This window comes from Triplophysa dalaica, chromosome 1 (assembly GCF_015846415.1).
Source record: "Triplophysa dalaica isolate WHDGS20190420 chromosome 1, ASM1584641v1, whole genome shotgun sequence".
NCBI lineage: Eukaryota > Metazoa > Chordata > Actinopteri > Cypriniformes > Nemacheilidae > Triplophysa > Triplophysa dalaica.
In genome coordinates, this window is record NC_079542.1 from 4201668 (window position 1) to 4225040 (window position 23373).

Here is a 23373-nt window from a genome sequence, read left to right on the forward strand (position 1 = left end):
TAATAAATTGAAATGATTTACATTTACATTTATGCATTTGGCAGACACTTTTATCCAAAGCGAGTTGCATTGCATTGCATTGTATATACATTTGTTTCCGACTATGTGCAATTCCCTGGGATCGAACCCATTACCTTACCACTGAGCCACAGGATTTTGAGCCTCAATAAAAAAAAAAAAGCTAGAAATCTCCACAATGTTCTTAATCTGAACAACTAAAGAGACTTCGCCTTTGTACTGATGGATGGCGAGTGGTGGTGGCAGACCCTGGCCAGCAACAAAAGAGGGAGCATGTGAGATTTTGATGGCAGATCATAATTTATGGGACCCTAATAAAACAGGGGTGGCAATTGCTGTAAAACACAAGTTGTAAAAGCGAGTAATTTAGGCCGGCATCTACCTTCTGCGGAAATGCCATCGGACGGCGAGCCTGTTTGATGTTAATCCGCAGAGGTGAGAGTAGTTACTGAAACGTTAAATCGCCTGCCAAACGGCACTCATCCATATATGGTGAAGTTTGAGCTGATGAAAACAATTTGATGAGATGGATAAGGTTCACTTCATTGGAGCAAGAGTTGACAACGACACTCTTTTATAATCTAGCGTGGCATTAGGGTTCACATTGATCACACACTTCAGTAAACAAGTGATGCAACAGTGTGCTGGATTATATTATGATTTTGGAGGATACTCAAGTTTGACACGGACAACAGCTTGGAAATATTTTAAAGGGAGGGATGGATCACCCAAAAAATGTAAATCATGTTCTCATTTGCTCTGTATGACTTTTTTTCTTCTGCAAAAATAAGAAATTTTGAAGAATGTTGGTAACAAAACAACATTGGACCCAATTGATTTTCATTGTATGAACACAAAAAAAATCTCAAAATATCTTCTTTTATGTTACCTTGACAGAATATTGTTATGAAGTCTAAAAAAAGAGAATTGAACAGAAAGTTGGGAAACTGGATTTTTTTTAATTCTTACTACATATTCTTGCTTTGTTTTCAGACATACATATCTAAAGATTTATGGAAGAAGATACAGTTACTTGAGAAGCAAATTAAATATTAACTCTTGTTTAATGAAAGAAAATATAAAAAAACAAATGTTATGCTTAAAATAAGCAAAATTATCTGTCAATGGGGCAATACAAAAAATAGTATAAATACATTAATACATTAAAATACTTTTATCTTAAAAATCAAGATGTTTTCTTGTTTAAAGCATCAACTCAATTTCAATTTATTCATTTTTGTATATTTTTTTCAACAATCTAGACAAGATATGTAATTTTGCATCTGGAGAAAATGTATCTTAATTAAAAATGAATCTTCTTCACATAAAAAAAAGTGAATGGTTCTTTAGGGACTCTATAATGGTTCATTTATGGCACTGCTGTATTTAAGTGTAAGAATGAACTTAATTCTTTGCATTATTTGCATTCTATTTTCCCCACTATGGTAGTCAATGATGGCCGAGAACTGTTCAAAACAAAGAAATGTTTACAGATTGAGGTTCAGTGGGGGGGTGAACTGTTCCTTTAATAAGGTGCTTTATGGTTTCCTAACCTGTACATGAAACCATGTGGTACCCCCAAACTTTGATATGATGACAAGAAAAGGATGCCCACCTCAATGTCTGTCAGTTCGACATAAGAAACCCTTGATCATTTTAGCAGCAAACAATCTCTATAGTGGGGAGGAGGCTGAAAGTAATCATAGCGGAGCGGGCCGGAGCGGATGACCACAAGCGGCTGGTGCTCATCGCCGGAGTCCCTGTAAAGGAGGTTAGGCTAGGATAGGAAAACCACACTGGAAAACTGGACTGGGAATGTCATCTGGTTCTTATATCCACCGCATATCATAATTACTTTGCAACATAAAAGCTTTAATGTCAACTGCATGCATGCGTCTCAGAACGCCGGTGCGTAAGCCGGAGGAGAGAAGAAAAGAGTTTTTGCGCTAGCCGTGTCATAAAAAGGCCTTTTGGCATGTAGCCACGCTTAAGTTAATTTTCTGGGTCACCTTGTAATTCGGGTGGTGTGGTCAGAGAGGCCTGTGAACGCTAATGAAGCCGGTCATTTTCTGACTGCCGGAAGCCCCCGCTCGCCGGCCTCCTTACTCCTGTGGTCTCCATATTTATTGAGTGGCTTTAACAGATTTGTAAAAAACCTCATTAAAATCTGTCCTGTTTCTAAAGCTCTCGTTATAAGTCCTAGTGCAATATTAAACCTTTGAAAATTGTTCATTTGTTTCAACGCTTGAAAATGTGGATTTTAGGCAAAGATAAACCTGTTCCATGAATTCGCTAATGCCACACATGTGAACGCTGCGGACCGCGCGCCGCCCTCCTGACTCGCTCAGGGTCTCAGTCTTGCTCTTCAAAGCTGCGGTCGATTCCGCGGGCGTATTCATACCGATTCAAATAAAGGTTTTAGCATTCAGAATTGAGTTTCTCAAAGATCTGGAAGGTCTTCGTATCAAATCTCAAACCCCGCTGAGTGTTTTTCTGCATCCCTGGAGATGAAAATTCATTCAAATACATGAAAGTGTTTTAAAAGCGCAGCAGAGCATCAAGAGCTCTTGAGTTAACACAAGATAATTTCATGGACACACAAAAGGGGCTATTTAAAGATCGTTTGAAAAATAGCTGAAGGTCTGATATTCATACGGGTATGTGTATCCCACTGTCGAAATACTCTCGTATTTCTATTCATTCAGCTCTGATACATGCAGTGTAAAATGTACAAATGTAAAAATGTACAAAGTAATAATGTAATATGATTGAGGACAACAGATATCACATAAGTAGATGTCTGCACAACGATACAGTTATTTTAGCTCTGAGGATGCTCAACATGACATTAATGTTGAGAATCTCAAACAATAGTGAAAAACCGACCAATTACCTTCACTGTTCTGAACAGATTAAACTGCAAACAGATGCTAGGACTGTGCTTCCAATGTCAAACAGCACTGTTCAGGTTTTGTTTACTTTTGGGACGTTTCCTTCACTATTCAGTGGTTGTGATGGCAAACATAACAAAAACAAGACGAGTTTTTGGCCGGATCGAATGCAATCTCTTTTATTTTAAAAATACAGCAGATCATTGAGCGTGAGTATATGAACTCAACATTACAGTGACTCGTGATGATGAATGCAAAGAAGCACCACAAGCCTAGAAGAACCCTTGTGCTAGCAACACAAATGTTGTGGGTTCAATTCCCAGAAATACAAATAACTAATCAAAATATGTATCGTTTAAGTCGCTTTGGAAAAAATGATGTGCCAAATGCATAAATACTAGAGATGCACCGATAAAATGGCCAATAATCGGTATCAGTCGATAAAAGCAATTTTTCACACAATCGGCTATCGGAAGAAAATGTTAAAAAACATCACCGGTTTAATGTAAATTGTCATTAAGAGAATCAACAACGTTCAGAAAGTTAAGAAATATAAATTTACTCTTCAGAATCAGCAAATATCACTCCAAATAATCGGTATCGGTTGAGAAATGCATTATCGATGTCTCTTAAATACAAATAAAGACATGATACGCCTTACTTTGCTAACAGATTAAAATCTCACTCAAGCATAGATTTTAAAAAAAGATCACACCGCATTTACAATGATATGTGTGGTAAAACAGTGCGAAACATGTGGTAATCGATCTGTCGAAAAACATGGTTACCACACTTTCACTACAGAATACTAAAACCATGGTAAATTTTACGGTAAAAAACCTACAGTATAAGCTTTTAAACAAGAATAAAACTAAAAAGATAATAAAAAGAGAGAAAATGTTTGGTCGTTTCCATGGACCGCTGACAGAAAACTAAGAGCGAATTGTCAGCTTTTCCGTAAGGCGCACGCACTTGTGTCATTTCCACCGAATGTGCTCATCCCTCGCTCATCTTACTGTCATGCTAATTAGCAGCGAGTTAGCGTGTGTTTGAACCGCGCGTCCCCTGGAGGAGCGCTGATCAAAGACCAGCTGGAGAATGTTTTATTAACACATGCGCTGCATTATGGATAGGACCAAATGCGTAGCTCCTGGATTTCACCCGTGCGCTTCCCCCTCCAGTCAAGCGCGTTGTGTAATTTATTCACCTTGACACGCGGTTCCCCACATGAGGCATGAGCGAAGATTGAGAAAACCTTTCCATTTCCACCTTTCAGGACTGCTTTTATGTTCTAAGGGAAAAGTTTACTTTGAAAGCTGTTGAGCTACGCAACAAAAGAACCCAAAGGCCAGCAGCTAAACTTAAGTGAGTTAAAATATTTTCTCCTGTCATGATTTAATATGCAGAGACAATTGTGATAAAACCATTTCTAAGTTAATTTCTTAACAAATGTAAATGCTGTGCCGCTACACTGACCAGTTCAACATAACCAACCCGTGGGAATGCCCGTTCATCCAACCAATGGAGGACGGGAGGAGTGTGAGCTACCGCATTGTTTTTAATTATGTATAACTGTAAAGGTTAAACTACACGAGAGTGCTTATACATATATGTCCCTGAGGAGCTCATTTATTTGTGCCACGCATGGATTTAGCCAGAGGGACCGCAAAAGAAGCAACATTTGAGGTTACATTAATGTCTCCATTACCTTCAGCATCATTATGATCACAACACGTACCGGTGGAGATGCTATGGGCCTTGAAATGATAGATGAAGTATTGGTATGCTTCATAAAAACAACATTCTGTTTGCTAATGAGACAGAACATAAAGTATAATAGACTGAGAGGTTTCCATTTGGCTTTTGTAAAGAGACACTTTGCCACTTATATACTGTAACTCCGTGCCAGGTTTAAGTAATAATATTACTCGAGTAGTCTCTTAACCTCTGACATTATTGAAATTTAGATAATTGACATGTAATTTTATATGTAATTTCCAGTTTGGCCCAGTTTGTGCATGTTGTCATTCCAATTGTGACGTCATTGTGGTTAGGTGGGTACCATTTCCAACCGCATAGTTCGCAGCAGAGAGCAGATTATTTAGTGTGATTTAACACTACCGCTTTTCATCTAATACTATGTAAAACACGTTGACGTTATTCACTGGAAATTGCGCTATTAAATAATCCTTAGCATTCAATGTTTACTTCCTAATGTCTGTCATGTGTGCACTGCAGGTCCCAGAAAGGCCAATATTCATCTTTATAATGTCAACCCATTGAACCTCTAAAACCAAGTTCCACATTAGTATATTAAAGCATCTAATTTCCATTTGTTGACCGGAGAAAACTGATGGCCCGACTGTTTTTCTAATCTCTTTTTAACATTCTTTAGGTGGGTTCATATTTTCAGAAATCCCAAATAATGGCTGGTCATTACTTAAATGACAAGCTCTGCAAAAATATATGTAGAGCGTTGAATCGAAAAGGAGAGAAAAGTAAAACAGCTGCTTGATTTTCCATCTTATTTTGTATTTCTAAAGGCCTGTTTAAATGAGACTGCTCTCAAATAAGCTGTAAATGGACAAAGCCCATTATCAACAGTATACATTTCTGTTCTGCGTGTTAAGCCGCTTTGCAACAATGCACAGTTGTGAAAAGCTCTATAGACATTCAACTGAAATTGATTATTGTTCATGAGTAACCCAAATAACCAGTGTTCACATGCAATACCAGAAGCCTAATTTACAAAGATAAGTTCAGTGTTTAGCCCATGTAAAAACCACAGTCGAGTACAAGAGTGCCTAATGGCCTACAGATATTATTTTATATACAACAAAGTCTATACTCCTAAAAATAAAGGTTCCTGAAAGGTTCTTTGTAGTGCAAAAGGTTTAAAGACTAGAATAAGATATGATAGAAATAGCTTGTAAAGACATTTTGACTGAAAGGCACCTTTACGGCATCACTCATTTTAGCACCTGTATTTAAAAAAATATGCATATCTAGTCCAAGAGAAGACACAACTAGACTTTTACACACCAGCAGTTTTTGTGTCGTTGTTAGTATGAAGACACAACAGGCCAACAGAAAGAAATAAAGACATGATTTCCAAGATTTTCCATCGATACATTTCTCTTCAGAGGTTAAAATCTTAACCATTTCATCCACTGAGGTCACTACAGTGGACAACTTTTCAACAACCCAGCCATTTCTTGTATCTTCATGAGTTCGGATCGCATAGTTGCACAACAGGGGACGTGAAATCTGAATCTTTAATCAAAGAAAGTTTAAATCTTGTCTTTAATGCCCCGAAAGCAATAAAAACTAGGAAAAAAGCCTTAATGTGGTCAAGGATTAATGTGTCATCTGTGTTTTGTCTTAGATGACAACGCTAGACAGAGTCTCAGTCACCGTTCACTTTCATTACATCTCTTTTCCATATAATAGAAGTGAATGGTGACTGAAGAAATGACTCCCTAACTTCTTCACTTTTGTGTTTTACAGAAGACAAAAAGTCGGATTGGATCAACACGAGGATAAACGTTGACCGTAAATAATGACAGTTTTCATTATCGGACGAACGTGGAGTAACATCATTGCTTTTGAACCCTGTGTGATTTAAATCCGGCTAAAGCTTGATTTGTTTCCCCAGCAGACATTTTCCATCCCTGTGAGGTAGAGAGTTTCTGTGATCACTCGGCACATAATGAAGTGAGACTTTCTTTTTCCCTGCGATGTCTGGGAACCTCAATGGGCTTTATCACTTTCACAGGGCGTTATGAGCATTCGTGGACCTATTTATACAGCAATAACGTTCTTCTTTAGTGAGGGCCGCGGTTAAAAATATAATTTTAATAATACTATAAGATTACACTGGACATCTGAGAGTCTTTTATGTCGACCGCGGAAGCCAAGACATTACACTGGATTTACCAGATTAAACATTGCATCTGTGCATAATACAGCAGGTCCAAATACCACCGATAATATTAACCGCGACAGCAAAGAAAAAAACTGTTTCAACCTACGTGACATCAGCTCCTTTTCGTGAAGTCTCAGTCGGATCGCAAACAAGACACTTTACCTGAAATGATGTTGGATTAGTCATGCAAACTGCACTCGGCGTGTTGCCATGGTACTTACAGGAGGTCCTGGGGACAAAAACAAGAGAGAGAAAGAGAAAAGCAGTCATAATTTGAACAAATTTGTTACAGGTGAGAGCATTTGCACATTCATGAGAGAGTTAAACACCCGGCAGCTGGAATATGATGTTCCCACCCATCTTCTAACACCTCGCTGACGGAAATAATCCCCCCGGACCTCGCAGAGGGATAAATACAAGCCTAATAGCGTTTCTTCCGGACGCTCTCCTTTCAATGGCACAAGCAGACAGGCATCGCATCGCATTACTTCACTCACGCACACTATCGTAGCGTATATTTATAACCGTGGCATTTGAACTGGCCCGCTGACAAAATATCTCTTTACAACCTGTCGGCCAACAATGCCAAGCGATCGGTCACGTGACCCAGGTCTAGAATTTCAGGGCCACAGTGGGCTCTTGTTAGTTTGGTGACGTCCTTTTTTCTCGATTACGTCGCCCACAAATCAATCTGCAGCTTTAATCAAAGCGGTCATAGTGCCTGCAGTGGAAAAAATCATTTTTGTTTTTTATAAGCTATGCCTTTTCCAGACCTCCTCGCGCCGAAGGTGAAACCTCTCCGGAGCGCGTCTTAAAGTTCTGTGCACCTTCCGTTGACCAAAAGTTTTATTAGCGCCGTTGCAAAGCTTTACTTCAAAACTCAAAAAGAGCCTTCGGGTCTACACAAGCGAGGTGTGTAACTGCCCGTGAAGGGGTGAGGAAAAGCCTTGTACAACCCAACACTGACCAGCAGTTCTGCTCGTGCACGGATGACCGCAGGAGACTGACTCAGCAGCTTTCCGCTGCCTTCCGCAACCACCAGCCCCACCGAAGACTTTTCTCAGCATCCCGGCCAAACTGAAGCCTCTTCTCTGTCTAATTCTCATTTACTCCTGAAGTGTGCTCTTTCAGTTTGTTGGTTGCTGTGGTCTCGGTTGAAGGCTGATGAAAGGACGTTTCATTTAGTCCGATGAGGTCATCGGCCTCACCTAAACGTCTCAGCGTCTCAACTTGGAAACCCTGTGGCCAGACAAACACGGATGAAAAATCCAGCATCCAGTTCAGCGGTACCATTTAAAGGTCTCCCCCAAAATAGCGAAGATTTCTCTCCCGTTTAAACACACGTTGATTGATGAGAAGCACAGACACCGAATTCATTCTGTGATGGAGATGCCATACGCCCGACCCAGACATGGAGAGGAGCGGTGCAAACACAGAAAATCCTCCTATTTACTTTTGAAAGAACAAGGCATGTACTATGGGGGATGACTAATCGACTAGCTGTCCACCGGAGATGGTCATGTTTTTATATATGCTCTTCACAACATTTTGAACATCCTATTCACATACAAAACTTTTCATAAGGGCGAGTCTATAACATATCAGTTCGACTGGATCACTGGCACTGTTCAAGCGAGAGGAAAAGCCCAGACGTCTCCGAGTCATTTTTGAAGGATTTGTTTTGGCTCCACTCCGGACCACATCCTACGTGGGGGTGTGTGTGTGTTCAGAGAGACAAGGTCAGGTGAGGTATTGGCTCATGTGAGTCCAGCTATTGGCATATGTGTCCCAGCGCTACACGCTGCTTCCGCAAACACCAGATGAGGCTTTTATTTTTTCGAAATATGGAACACGGTGCTTTTTTTGGTACAATGGTGCTGGTCGGGTGCCGGCCTTCCGGTCTGATCTAATGGGAATTGGTAACTATTTAACTGAGTGGTTCATTTTTATAATGTTGTGAATTGTACAAAAAATGTTTGAATGCTAAAAAAAGAAACTTAAACCATCATAGTACTAAATCGCACACATGAGAATGTACAAATTCATCTGGATTAGCCACAACATAAAATACTTACGAAATGCGCGATTAGTTTTGCTGACGTTTTTAAGCTGAATTACCCCGTCACGTAACACGGTGCCAACATAAATTTCCCCAGAAGCCATTACAGAATATTTAATGACTCATTTATCGTACACAAACTCTGTTCACTCCAGGAAAGCTCAACATAAATTAATGAGAGAAAACCAAGCGGTTTCCTATGTTTCCTTCCAGTGACTCCCGACCACCTCATGGCTCAAACTCAGAATTTCTCAAAGAAATGCACTTTTATACGCAGTCATTCAGAGTTTTTATGAAACGGCTTTACCTTTTGGTAAAAGGGTAGCTCCACTTCGGATAAAATAACAATTTGGATGCAAGAATGTTCTCGCTTCTTTCCACTTCGTGCGATCCAGGAGCTGCTTCACACCCCTTGTGTTGGGTCTCTACCTACGCGAGCGTTCCAGAAAGCGGTCGGGCCCATTGGAACAGAATTTGTATGGCTGGCCTGAGTCGGCACCTCTAACTGGAGGTCCAGTTTTAAACGGAACTGCTGGTAATCGCTAAGGTAATAAACCAAACCCTTTGGAACGTCAGTCAGCAGACACCGAATCCAACGCTGGCATGTGTATATAGCGCGAGGCTCTTCCAAGCACTTGGAAATTGTGGTTTTGGGGGAACATTTATTAAGCATGTCATAGACGGAGGTCCACAAATCTTTTTCGTGATTTCACAGTTTTCTAATTGGCCGGCCATTGAGTGAGACCGTCGGTGTCAAACCGCACAGATGGGGTCAAAACAAACTCACCTGGGTCTCCGTCGCGTCCTCTTCTTCCTCTTTTTCCAGGTGGACCTAAGCCAGGTGAGAAAGTTAAATATGTTAGTTCAATGCTCAACATGGAATGACAAATGGCACTGAAGCACACAATGATGGCTTGGTAATGTTATTGCTAAACTTTGTTTCTTTAGGCCATCTTTAGGTTTGAAAGCACATATCTTAACTGGATAAATTGCACACAAACTTGCCACACGTTCACTTCTATTAACACTATATAGTTTTTAAGCTTCAGGATCTAACCAACCATTTCAACCTCTGTACGTTCTATATGAACAATAGCTTCTTACATTTTAAGTAAATAATGTCATTCAAAGGGTTCAGGAAAATGTGCAATACATTTGATAAACAATGCAATGAAACCATGAATTAAAGTGCATTTCTTATTATTGTGCATTATGTCAGAAGATACATAGATCTGCCTTTTTTTAAGTGTTCCCATATCGGTTGATGTCAAACTACAACATTTTGGAACACATTATTTTATAGAAAGTCACTTGGTTGAAGCAAGCCAAACTAAACTAGAAGCACAGAGTCCATGACAAACCCTCATCTCAAACACCATGAAGACAAACTAAAATCTTGCCCGGGCTACATTCGATACAAGTTCACTGGCAACAAGAATAAACATGGTTTGTGCCGACCACAATGTGTTTCGCGCTGCAAATTATTGGCTGGTGAGTGCATGAGGCCATTGAAATTGAAACCAAACACTCCATTATTCTGAATATTGTAGGGCCGATGCACTTCATGGCAATATTAATACATTTCACGCTTTGATTTTGAGGAGTTTTGGTTTACGCCATGAAATTGTGGTGCCATTTGGGGTGGCTGCTTAAATGTCCAATGTAAATCTGGGTGCCGAAGCAAAACCAGTTGGGAACCACACACCTAAATCTAAATGCTGTATATGTATGCTTAAAAAAACAGTACATATAAACCCATTCAAACAGCTGTCTTCATACTTTCCATTCTGGAGAGAAATCATAATGTTACGACTTCATTGCCAATGCCCCGAAAACCTTTGTTCTTGATTTTCGTGCATTTTCATGAACTTCAGAATGAGTCTAATCTCAATCAAATGGAAAATATGTCATGATAAGGTCACACTGTTGCCAGAGATTATTTCTGTGGTTATCTGGTTATCTAAACTATCCTACAATATGCGCTTTGTTAACAAGTTCTTGAGGACATCAAACCCAACATTTTATACTAAAGTTTTGTTCCAAAACTAAAAGCCTGAATGCGGTTTTTGGAAAGTTTTAAGTAAGAACATCTCAGATGTTTCTCCAAAAATTCTTTGGGAAATACAAATAGAAACAAGTGAGACCATTGTTCAAATATATGAAGAGGTATAAAATGAATGTAGTAGATTTTGGAGGTAAAATACACTCTTAAAAATAAAGGTGCTTCACAATACCTTAGAAGAACATGTTTTGTCCAAATGGTTCCATAAAGAACTGATAACACTCAATGAAACTTTCTGTTTCAAAAAAGGTTCATTGTGGTGAAAAAAGGTTCTTCAGATCATAAAAAGGGAAAGAGATGGTGCTTTAAAGAACCTTTGACTAATTGGTTCTTTGTGGAACCAAAAATGGTTTGTCTACTGCATCTCTGTGGATTATTATTTTTAAAATAAATATAAAATGTAATGAAAAAAGTTTGAATCCATATATTGAGATTGCAGACTTGACAAATCTGAGCTCAGTTTGTACATTGTTGAAATCTCTTCTAAAGCTTCCGAACACATACAGAATTAAAACACAATACAATGAATGCATCACACTGACATTCCTTATACTCTTAGTTCTAAAATACTAAAATATAAATAATAAAAATTCCAAGTTAAACACGCACAGTTAAAGCAGTGACTGATTGCCCACCTTCATAAATCCCCAGAGTATTGTAATGAGCGTGTTTACACCGTTGGCTCTTTAATACTTATGACATGTGAAATCCTCTGGCTCAACCCTCCAGGACGCAGCCAGGGTCTTATTATTCACATCTTGCCTGTGTGTTTTGTTACATATCTTTACGGGCATTCCATAATAGCAGCTCTGCGCTCCCAATGTGGAAGTTATTATAAAGTCATCTCTCCGTGCTTTTCACTGACTGAGGTCTCGGTGACAGCGCTGTCCGCCGTGTACGGAACATTGGATGACAAAGATAATTTCAGATGAGCCGTACCGCCTGCACTTTTCCTCCTCGAGTGTCAAACGCACGAGCTCGTCATTTTAGCAAAACCATAAACGGATTCTTCAGCTAACCAAAAAACACATCGAAAAAGTGAAAATTTGCCACAGAATAGATGAAGATCGTGTGAACTTGTGTGACCTTTGGGGAACACCAGGCGGAAATATGGGCGAGAATACATGATATAAACATTGAAATATCTCTCTCTCTTTTTCACACACGCACACAATGACGATGTAATTGACCAATTTAAAATAAATTGCTTTCAACAGCATCAAAATTATTGCTAAAATCTAGTTGTTCGTGTCCAAGACGATTTAAATTATATTTGTCTCAAGTACAGCTTCTTTTGTTATTTTGATTTTGTATTAAACCACAATGCAAGTTAACATTGAACCACAATAGCAACACAGTGGTACCTCAGGGTATAAATCTTTATTGTGTAATTTTGGGCTTAACCAAGTCAGCAAGCATACGAATACACCAGAGAATAAGACTTTTAGTATATCCACTTACATAAGCGTAAACATATTTTTCCTTTTTACTGTGAGTCAGGAATATTCTGACATTTTATACTCCAACCAGTGTCTAAATTATAGAGTTTAGTGCACCTTTCCAAGTCCAACTTTGAAAGCAAAAAAGGCTTTGCGACTAAAGCCATGCGTGTGTTTATAAGTACATCTGGTTGCTCATTCGGTACGCACTTAACTGTGACTTACTTCGACCCAAGAGGTCAAGGTTTGGCTTGTGGATTCTGAAACTACATCATCTGACGGCCAAAACTAACCGCTGAGATCAAGAGGAATGCTAATGCAAAGCTTTCTCAAGATATTACAGAATATCCTCCAAACAAACACCCCGACAGGTGGAGGTAGATGTGGTCTTTCAGTTCCCTTCGCATTAAATACAATTTATTCTAATTTGACTCTGATTATAAGATACAGATGATTCGCTGACAGGTTTCACAGTCATTAGTGCAGTTGTGGCAAATGTTAAAGTACGTGCCGGATGAGACCTCCCATCGATGCTAATGAACATCTCAGTTAGTGATCAACAACGGCTCATTTTAATCGTAACTGCATTACAGAAAGACATCTGGCATCTACACAGAGATTAGACATTAGATATGGTCATTTTATTATAGTTTTACTGATGATCACGAGCTAACTGTGTTATCCAGCATCCACAATTACAATTACAGTTTCACGGATGCACAATCCCACAATTCCCTTTATATTCATTCTAAGAGCAATTATGTGAATTGGGCATTAATTAAGCATGACCCTATACAAGATGAAAAACAAAACATGTACAGTTTATTGCCGCTTTGTCCTCGAGTTCATGTATCCATCGTTTAATCTGTGCTCCACTTTCTGTAATTCATACTTCATTTAGGAAGTTTAATGAATATGCGGAGTCGGAGACATGCGGCTGTTTATTTTTTGGGGTTTTTCACTCCATTAATTTCTCTGACAGCTCTCTGGTAGCACGTCCATCATTTCAGCATAATTAACACAACTCAGATTGAATAAGGAATTAAAAGTGCATATCTTTTTTTAAACTGAAGAAAAAAGCCAAAGGGTTCTAAGCCTTCGGCTCTACAGATACGGCACATTTCCCTCAGACTCAAATGACTCGCCTGATACTTTACTAAAATGTTACTTTGCATACAAAATTAAATCTTTAAAATGTACTTAAAGTCAACATGATACTGTCCTGACTACCCATTTTACTGTTGTGAGGATTTTCTGCAGAGCCTTTATGAAACATAAAAGTGAAAACACACCTCTAACTTTCCACTGTTACATTTTGTAAAAAAAATAGTGGTGGGCATAGATTAATTTTTTTAATCTAGATTAATCTAGATTAATTCCAAGATTAATCTAGATTAATCTAGATTAAAATGGCTCATTTGAATTCTGCCGAAGGCATTCAGAATGTGTGCTACCCAAATAATGACTAAAAGTAAATCTTTGAGAACGGGTGTCTAAAGCCAGGTGGCGCATTAGACCAGGGGCTCATCTCCTGTTTCCAAAATGCATCACAAACTGCTTGAGAAAGCTGTTCTACTATGATAATTGGTGATGAAAATTAAATTATGTTCAATAAAATGAATTTGTGACTCCTGAGATAGGCGCAGGCTCCCCGTGACCCGAGGTAGTTCGGATAAGCGGTAGAAAATGGATGGATGGAAAATGAACTTGTGTTTACTTCCACATTAGCTAAGGGATTCTTTGCGTTTAGGTGGTACTTGAAACTGGAAGAGCTCCTACAATACATTTACATTTAGTCATTTAGCAGACGCTTTTATCCAAAGCGACTTACAAAGAGTGAGGGAGCAACAAGCGATATGTCATACAGGAGCCATAATACATCAGATCTCAATACAAAGTTACTGATTTTAACTAAAGCTAGACCACTACCTGTTGAGAGAAAGTGTTTTTTTTAAACCAATTCCGCATTGCACAAGGTGCAAACAACCTTAGTCTTGTCGATGTTTCCATTGGGAAGCTTTTTTAAAATTAATATTCCCTGAAGCAAACCCGGCGGCTTCATAGCTGCATCCATGTTAGCACGTCACGTTTGATGCGGTAATTTCACAGTAACGTTATGTTGTGTTCAGACCAAACGCTAATGGTGTGTCAAGCGCGAGTGATTTATATGTTAGTGCAAAGAGCCAATAGACCTACTTGCTGCGCGAATCGCGCGAATGAAGTCCTGGTTATGATGAGGCGGCTTCTGCTTCCGCTTCCGCGAATGACGCGAATCACGCGAGTTGAAAAATCTCGTTCTCGCTCCGTACAGTGCAGTTAACCTGGTATACATCCGCGCTAAAATATCAAGGTGAAAGTCATCATAGCTTGCGTAGTATAGACCCAGCTCCCAACCCAACTTTGAGAATAGATTAACGGCGACAATTTTTTTAACGCGCGATAAGAGTCTCACTGCGTTAACGCCGTTAACGGCCCACCACTAAAAAAAAACCTCAATTGTTTAGTATTATTAAATTTATTTAGGAATGATTGGGCCTGGTGTTTATGAAAAAATATTTATAAAATAATATATTATAATATGTAATATATATTAAGCATACTGATAACCTATAACATTACAACATATAAAAAAATATATATATACATTTTATATATAAGAACATATCATTTATTTTGAATATAATTTATAAATAATATAGTATTTATGTAGTTTTAAAGAGGCCTTTGTGGCTTAGAAAATAGAAAAAAATCCTAACAATACATTCCAGTTGCAGACCTCCTTATGTGCTGCTATGAAATGTTCACGAATGAATCATCTCTCAAATTAAAATCAGCATTGACTATTTCCTCACATCACTTCCATCCTGAAAATCAATGAGCACGTGGATCGACTCCAGATGAAACGCTGCCAAAATGCTGCTCTGATTCAAGAAATCTCTCTTCCCTGATCTTTTCAAGGCACACGTGCGGTTCACAGAGAACGTCGCGTATGACTGAATCTGTCTCAATCAGGCTTAGTTTTTTTCAGTTTTGCTTTGCGTAAATTCCCTGCCAAATCTGCAAGCCCTAGATCAACATTGAATCGGACAACTAGCGAGTTATCCAGATTGCTAAACAGTTGCAGGTTGACTCCATCGGTAGCTGGTTTCATGTCTTTATCAAGACAACAGCTGCTTACTGTTCCACTGTGGATAGGGAAGGTTAAGTGTGCATATTACGTTTGGGTATTTCAGGCCCTTTACTACAACAGACAGTTCAAGGCCTGTGAGAAGTCGCACAAAGGTTGAGCCTTCCAAAACATCCATAAGGAAGCCAAATATGACACGATGCCCAACAGAAAGATTGCTGTATATCGCAGATTTAAAAACAGTCCATCGGGTGAAGGACCTAATCTGACGTGCCAAGTGCTTCCTACGAGAATTCCAAGATCAGCTGTCATCCACCTGCCTCCCAAACATCCCTGGATGTCTTCCAGTTTAGCCTAACATCAGGAGTGCTCTCTTCAGAGATGCAATTATCACATCTCCTTACACTCGCTTATGACCATCACTTCAGTGTGACCTTGTAAATGATACGAGCCCCCGGCGTTATCCCTTTGATGCGCAGGATTTTTGATATCTCTGCAGCTTAGACTGGCGCCCAGTTAGCAGGAAAGGCAGAAGTCTATTTAAGCTCAACGACAAGTTTACACATGCTAGTATAACTCATACTGTATATAACGTTACATCACAGATTTTCTGTTGGTGTACAGTAAGGGAGTGAAATGATGACATCATCTGACAGGAAATGAAGGTATAAGAACAAATGCGGTTTGGATGCATTGTATACATCCTAAAAAAATGGTGAAAAGAGATTCTGCAGACTATAGACCAATTCGGAAGATGTAAACAGCGCTGGACCAGAAGAACTTTTTTCACTATTAATCACGTGACTGGAACGGGACAGGAAAAAATGTCAGCGGGACCGGGAATACACAAACATACCTTTGATACATATGAGTGTATAATCTTCTGTTTGCTTTGGTGTGGCTGGTTAACACACTTAACAGATGGTGGCGGTAATGCACCAAGTTGGTGTGCCAACCACCAATAATATAAAAGAAGGCGGCGGCTTCCCATGCACTAACTTGACTGTAGCCGTGAAAGTCTGACTAGGTATGGGAAGTTTGAGTCATTTTTTTGTGATGTTTGTGTTTGAATCTTGTTCAGCAAATTTTTGAGTCCTTTCGTTCATCTGAGCAGTTAACTTAATGTTACATGATAATAGCCAAAATAACCCCATAACGTTTATTTATGCTAGTTTAGATCAGATTTATAATAAGAAATAACTTATATTGCAGTCAGGGACAAGTTATGAGAAACACTAATTTAGTTCTTAAAAGACTTTTTAAGTCTTTGGGTTTGAGATGTTCCTTCTTATGTCACGTGATATGACAAGATATTAAACTCATGAGATTACAAATTTTCATGTAGTTAGTGTTTAACTCTTGCATTTGATGCATTTCTGTGGTGTTATGTACGCCCATTTATAATTCATTAACAATTTTAAGGCAAGAAAGATTTACAGGTTTTTGTTTTTTTACTAAAAAGTCTTGTGCAGTTAGCAAAGTATATAACAATAGAATAATGATATCATTTAAATGTGCAATTATATATGATATATAAAATTAGACTGTACTAGTCTTGCTTGTTGTTTATATTCAGCCAGCACAGTTCTTAAGCAAAATATTTTTTAATAAGATAAATAAAAACACATTTTCACATATACTCATATCTTTTGGCTTTCCTGTAGCTCAGTGGTTAGAGCATGGTGTTAGCAACGCCAAGGTCATGGATACGATCCCAGGGATTGTACATACTTAGATTTAAGTGTATAGTATAATGAATTTAAGTAGCTTTGGTTAAAAGCGTCTGCCAAATGCATAAATGCAAATGTTAATTTTTTTTTATTGTATGTCCTACCTATAATACAACATGCATCACTGACTGATGATCCGGGAAGCTGTTACGAAACGAAGACTCCGGTACAGGCTGCATAGGTTTGCCTGCGGTGCTACCACAAAGAATGAAAGGACTCGGACCTGATGACTCCGGAGGCAAACTAATCATTTCTCTTTTCGGTTTAGAAGAACGAAAGGATTCGGACCCGAGGACTTGGTAGAAGAACTAATCATTTCTCTTTCCGGTGTAAAAGAACAAAAGGTTTTGGTACCGATGCCTTGAAGACAAACTAATCATTTCTCGTTCCGTTGTAAAAGAACGAATGGTATCGGACACAATGATTTTTCCCCAGTTTTTACACAGGATTGGTATGGGATTGGGCTAGACTTTTTTGCTCATAAAAAATCCGTAAAAATGCACTTTTACCCGTCAGTATGTTGCAAGGTGATAATACGTGCTAATTAGTATGTTTATGACGTCATTGCGACATACATGAATTCCTTGAATTTACGGTATTTTAATTTCCAATAATGCCGATGTCATTTACATATTTAATGTTTCGGTGGTCATGCATAAAATACTAATTACAGACAAAATTTAATTTGTCCAGTAAGTAAGAATGACAGGTGCTTGTGCACGCTGATTTGAAATCATTCATTTATTCACTTACAAGTAACTTTAAGATGTTGTTAGGTCATGATCGGAGTAGACGCAGAGAGACTATGTATGAGAGCATGTGACGGGAGGTTCTGATTAATTGACTTATGCACGATTTGCATATTTAGAAACAACACCACAGACAATGTTAGAGATCGCTGTGTTATAATATAAAGTGCAAACAGATTTTCAGTTGTTTTGAAACTATGGCGAAACAAATTAGATGGTGGTGGAACGTCATAGTTGTCTTGATTATACAAGCCTCTGTCTCCTGACCGAGAGTCTCCGCTCATCCCTCGTGGGTCTTCCTGAATGGACGATGGCGTTTATGAGTATGAATGGGAAACGTACGCATCTATTGGATCAGCTTCTGGTGAAAGAAAATTTTGTGTCTTTCAATCACTCTTACTAGCTCTAACAGACCGGTGGATTTAGAAAGGGGAACACAAACACACATGGAGAATGAATGCTGGGCCGACTAAAACTTGAAAACATTGCTACGGTTAAAACAAACTTGTTGACCGCTGCTGCTGACTTAAGGCTGCTGTTTAGTGCGATGATGAATGAGTGTAAACCTCAGCTGTTTTTCTTCAGTGTAACACGTCTAAGCTCATTAAAGGGTTACAATAATTGTTTAGCTGTTTTTCATTTACAATCGATCTTGGCCATTCACTCTGTAGTTTTTTTAGTGGACTTCACTGGCATTTTTCAAGGATGTTGAAAGGCAGTAGTGACAGAAGAGTCATCACAGCATCTCCGAATGATAGACACCCAGGTCTCAGTTTATTTTCTTCTGAAGAAAAAGCCCTTTACTGAGTTCCCCGCGGCCGACTGTTGAACCCCACTAAACCCCCTGTGACTTTACGTGTCATGCACACATGTTGGCTTGTGTTTAGCTGAGATGATAAGTAATGTGTCGCTGTGTCTTAGAAGAGCAACGAAATGACTGCTATTGCACAAATGTAAATAGTGTAAAAAATAAAAATGTGCATCCAATAAAAATCTACATGAAAGGTTCATCCAAAAATTTTAATTCTGTCATCTTTTATTCACTCTAACGTTTTTTTAATGTGTTTAAGGCTCTTTCTTCTGTGTAAGACAAAAGAAGATATTTTGAGAAATGTCATAATTTTGTGTCAGTACCATGGAAGATAATTGGGTCTACAAAAATCTTTGTTTGTGTCCTGCAGAAGAAAGTCATCTCTGAGGCTGGTCTTATGGGTCAATTTTTCGTAATTGAGATTAATACATCACATAACAACTAATTAAATAAGCTTTCCATCGATGTATAGGATAGGAGATACAACTATTTAAAACTCTGGAATCTGGGGGTGCAAAAAAATCTCAATATTGAGAAAATCGCCTTTAAAGTAGACGCTGTAGCAGGCCCTTGCTAAGAAAAAACAGGTTTGTTTTAAAGCTCTCTATGGGCTTACCGGAGAGTAGAATAACCCGAAAGAGGAAATTCTAAACTCTACATAGATACTAAACTTGCGTGGTTAATTCCCAAAGGCGGGCAGCAGCGAGTGAAATTTGTAGACGTGTTTCTGATCATTTTTGTTGACGATTTTGCTGCATCCACTCACAAAAATACAATTTTGATATATTTACGGCAAGAATATTAACAAAATATCTTAATGGGACACGATCTTTACCTAATATTCTTATGAGTTTTGGTATAAAAGAAAAAACAATAATTTTGACCCATACAATGTTTTGTTTGCTATTGCAACAAATATTCCAGTGCTAGTTAAGACTGGTTTTGTGGTCCAGGGTCACATAAAAGTTTGGAATGACATGAGGGTGAACAAAGCCCCTTGTATCTAAATATATGCAATCTAAATTACAGATGTATGTTCATTAACATGAGAATATACTGTATGTGCAGTCAGTTAACAAAAGGATAAATATTTTTAAATAATCTATTCAATGCAACAGGAACATTCAGTGTCATAAATCAGCATTAATGTCAATCTAATATCATTTTCTGGATAGCGCACATAGAGCACACTACACTAAATCATTTAAAGTGATTCAATTCAAGTACATGTATAACTAAGTTACAGGGTTAAATGAGGCCGAAGAATTGCAATGAGAAAGTCATCTTAATGCCGTTGGGCTATCAGACATGTGGCACGGAGTAAAACGAATAATAAATATGCTCTGTATTATAAAAGAAGACATGTTGACATTTCCCTTTAACAAAATAATAATAAGATAATATAAACCTTCACCTGTGGTGAAAGTAATGAATACAAGTTATTTGTTTATGCAGCTTGTGGTAAGGGATTGGGAGTCTTTCATAAGGAACGCAGGGTATATACGCAAATTAAGGGTCAAATCTTTTAATCCCAAAGTACCCATCAGGTGCAGTTGGCAGTATTATGATGGACAGGTGAGGTATTCGACATCCTCCGGGACACACACATTGATTGAAAAACATTGGGACCGTCCAGTTTCCCATCAATAAACTCTTTGTATTTCTGGCAAAATATCATTGCATAAAAAGCAACAAAGTTTGTGGCCAAGACCAATTGAGGAGTTAGTGTAATTCTCTTGCATATCCCGTACATATGGAGCAGATATGTTGCACTTGGCGCCAACAGTTATGCCAGTTCAAGTCAAATATGCCCCGATGGCAGCCCCTTGAGTTCTTGTGTATATAAAAACACGAAATATGAAAACGTACCACCGTTCACTTTACATTTAGGTTAAGATGCAGTCCAACAACGTGCTATGCATCTGATGGGTCCCCCTGGACTGGCACGTGCATTGGCCCTATTTTAACCTGGATTTTGAAGGGACATTTCAATGAAAAAGGAAAATTCTGTCATCATTTACTCACACAAATCTGTGTCAATTTCTTTGTTCTGATGAACAGAGAAAGATATTTGGAAGAATGCTTGTAACCAAAACAGTTTTTGGCCACCACTGACTACCATAGTAGGAAACTCTCTTTGTAAATGTTTCTGTTCTGTTGGACACAAAAGAAGATATTTTGAAGAATGTAGGAAACCAAAGCGTTATGGAGCTCAGTTTACTACCGCTGGAAATTCTGTTCATCAGAACAAAGCAATGTATACGGACTCGTAACAACTGGAGGACGAGTAAATATTTTTGGATAAACTGTCCCTTTAAAGCGACAGATTGTACAAAATTGTTACAAACTGTACCTTTAAGACGGTTAAGGCTGTAGTGTAGTGAACCGATGCAGTCAGAGTGCTTCCATATAACATTTATATAAAAAAATGTTTTAAGCAACTGAAATAACCCATTCAAACAGGCCACCACTGCAAACGAAAGAGAAATAATATGATCTCCAGTGATTGTGTTTCTGGCCTGCGTATAAAATAAAGTATAATCTATTCATGCTTGTCCCTGTACATGCTGACAAACTCAGTATTCAGTTTAAAGTTACTAAGCCATGATTGTATGTCACGGGTATCGAGAGGCACTTTTAAAAGAAACAGAGAGCACTACCCCTTCCTTAACTTACATGTGTATACACTTAACTTTTAATCTTCATAATTGCTTTTCAATGTATAGCGTGTCTTGCTTATGCCAAAAGAGCAGCGCTGTAGAAACAAGCTTTCAAGAGTCTGCTGAATGAATGTAGACCGCAGAGCAGCGCTCGTACTGTGACGGATTTTAATTTACATTGAAATGAGATTTCTGTACTTGCTAAGCAGTGTAAAGTTCTTAGCGGGGAATAAAAGATGTTTATGAATTTATCGCTGCTGTGAATAACGTCGATCATGCTGCCACTGCAACAACAAAACGCAAAATATGACCTCATCAAGTTTTATTGCCTGTGATTATAACACATTTATGCAGCGTACTGCAAGAACTTGTCAATATCTGCAAGTAAAACTCTTTGCAGGACAGAAGTGAGGACAGGCCACATCTCACATCAACAGACTCCAGCTTTTCCATTATACGTTTCAGTGCATCAAGATTGGTCAAGCTATGTGCCATCGCTTAAGCACTTAAGAGTGCTAGTAACAGCTTTTTTGTTTATATCCTGAAGTCTGTCTTGCAGCAAAGCACCTACTGCCTGTCAGACACCTATCACACGTTTTAAAAAACCTTCCTCCGTACCTCATGAGGTGGACGTTCGCAGAGTTATGTTGCTTTTCTGAAAATGCAAATAACTAAAATACGCTCTAAAAAACACTGTGGTACATTACAATACAAAAAGCTGGCCATGGTCTACACGTTGACATAAAGTCATACTTTGTTCTTTTAAGTCAATGTAACATTGCTTTACTTTCAAACATTTCTGTTGAATTGGTTCAAAGAAATGATGTCAGGCAGATGTTGAAAAAAAACCCGGATCTCCCAAGAAAACATAACTAGTTTGTAGGTGGTGAATTCGGTCAGACGAAAAAAGTAGGATTATTAGGATAAAGGCAAGAATAAACATTCTTATGTCACGGGATGAAAGCAGATTGTACTAAAATAATTATATAAGTATTAATTTGTACAAATTTACCAACTCATAAAACAGATACAAATTGTCATGAGATTGTGTTGACATCATTACCAAAAGCACAAATGAGAGAAGAAAGCACAAGACAACAGAACCTCACGGCAACACAACTATTTTACAAGGTGGCTGATTCGTATAAATTCGTACAATCTCATTCGTACACTGTACTACGTTTTGCCTGCCAGCCAGTGACGTTAGGTTTATGGCCGGGGTTAGGGGAGGGGCTTCAGAATTGCTTTTTTTCAAGTAATCTTAAATACGAATTCATAAGAATTAGCCACCTTGTAAAATAGTTACGAATTCCGAGATCAGGTTCCACAAGCTGGACGTGACAATTTATGTTTTCCAAAAAATTGAAATACAAAAAAAATAACATTTCAAGCCGGCATGACATTAAAAATGCATTTGTTCAAATTATTTATCCGTGCACATCATTATTTTTTAAATATTTATTTGCACTTATAATCTTTAATCAAAAACGTTTACTTTTGAAACGACCTCTCTTCACTTCTGGTCACGAGGAATGGCGCGGGGACGGCGCTGCAATGACTGACAGATTGCAAACTGCCGTTCAAATCTTTCGCCTTTTAACATCCAATCAGTTGCGGTGGATGAAATCAAGTCCCGCCCTACATTTATTTCTCATTTCAGAAGTCGTTTTACTCGGTCATACGTCACGATACGAAAACAAAAGACAAATGCTCTTCGGTTTCATGCTGACTTTAATTGATTTATTCAGTGTTTAACTAAATGTTACATTGTTGAAAAGCTGCTGTTTAGAAAACAGACTGTGAAACAAACAGGCAAAAATATAGATCAAGTAACAATATATAGAAATCGGGAAAAGAAAACAAGAGTTGATTTGACGCGATCACATCTCTCCTGATATATTA

At 38.4% G+C, this 23373-nt stretch overlaps 1 protein-coding gene across 1 annotated transcript in view; it reads right to left on the reverse strand.

Annotated features, from left to right (window-relative positions):
- LOC130419655 (collagen alpha-1(XXV) chain) overlaps positions 1-23373 on the reverse strand; it is a 147267-nt gene that overhangs the window by 61582 nt on the left and 62312 nt on the right. Inside the window, exons 3-4 of the mRNA XM_056746543.1 lie at positions 9681-9725; positions 7056-7063 (exon numbers count right to left, since the gene is read on the reverse strand). Coding sequence (XP_056602521.1) covers positions 7056-7063; positions 9681-9725 — 53 coding nt within the window. The remainder of the gene's footprint in view (positions 1-7055; positions 7064-9680; positions 9726-23373) is intronic.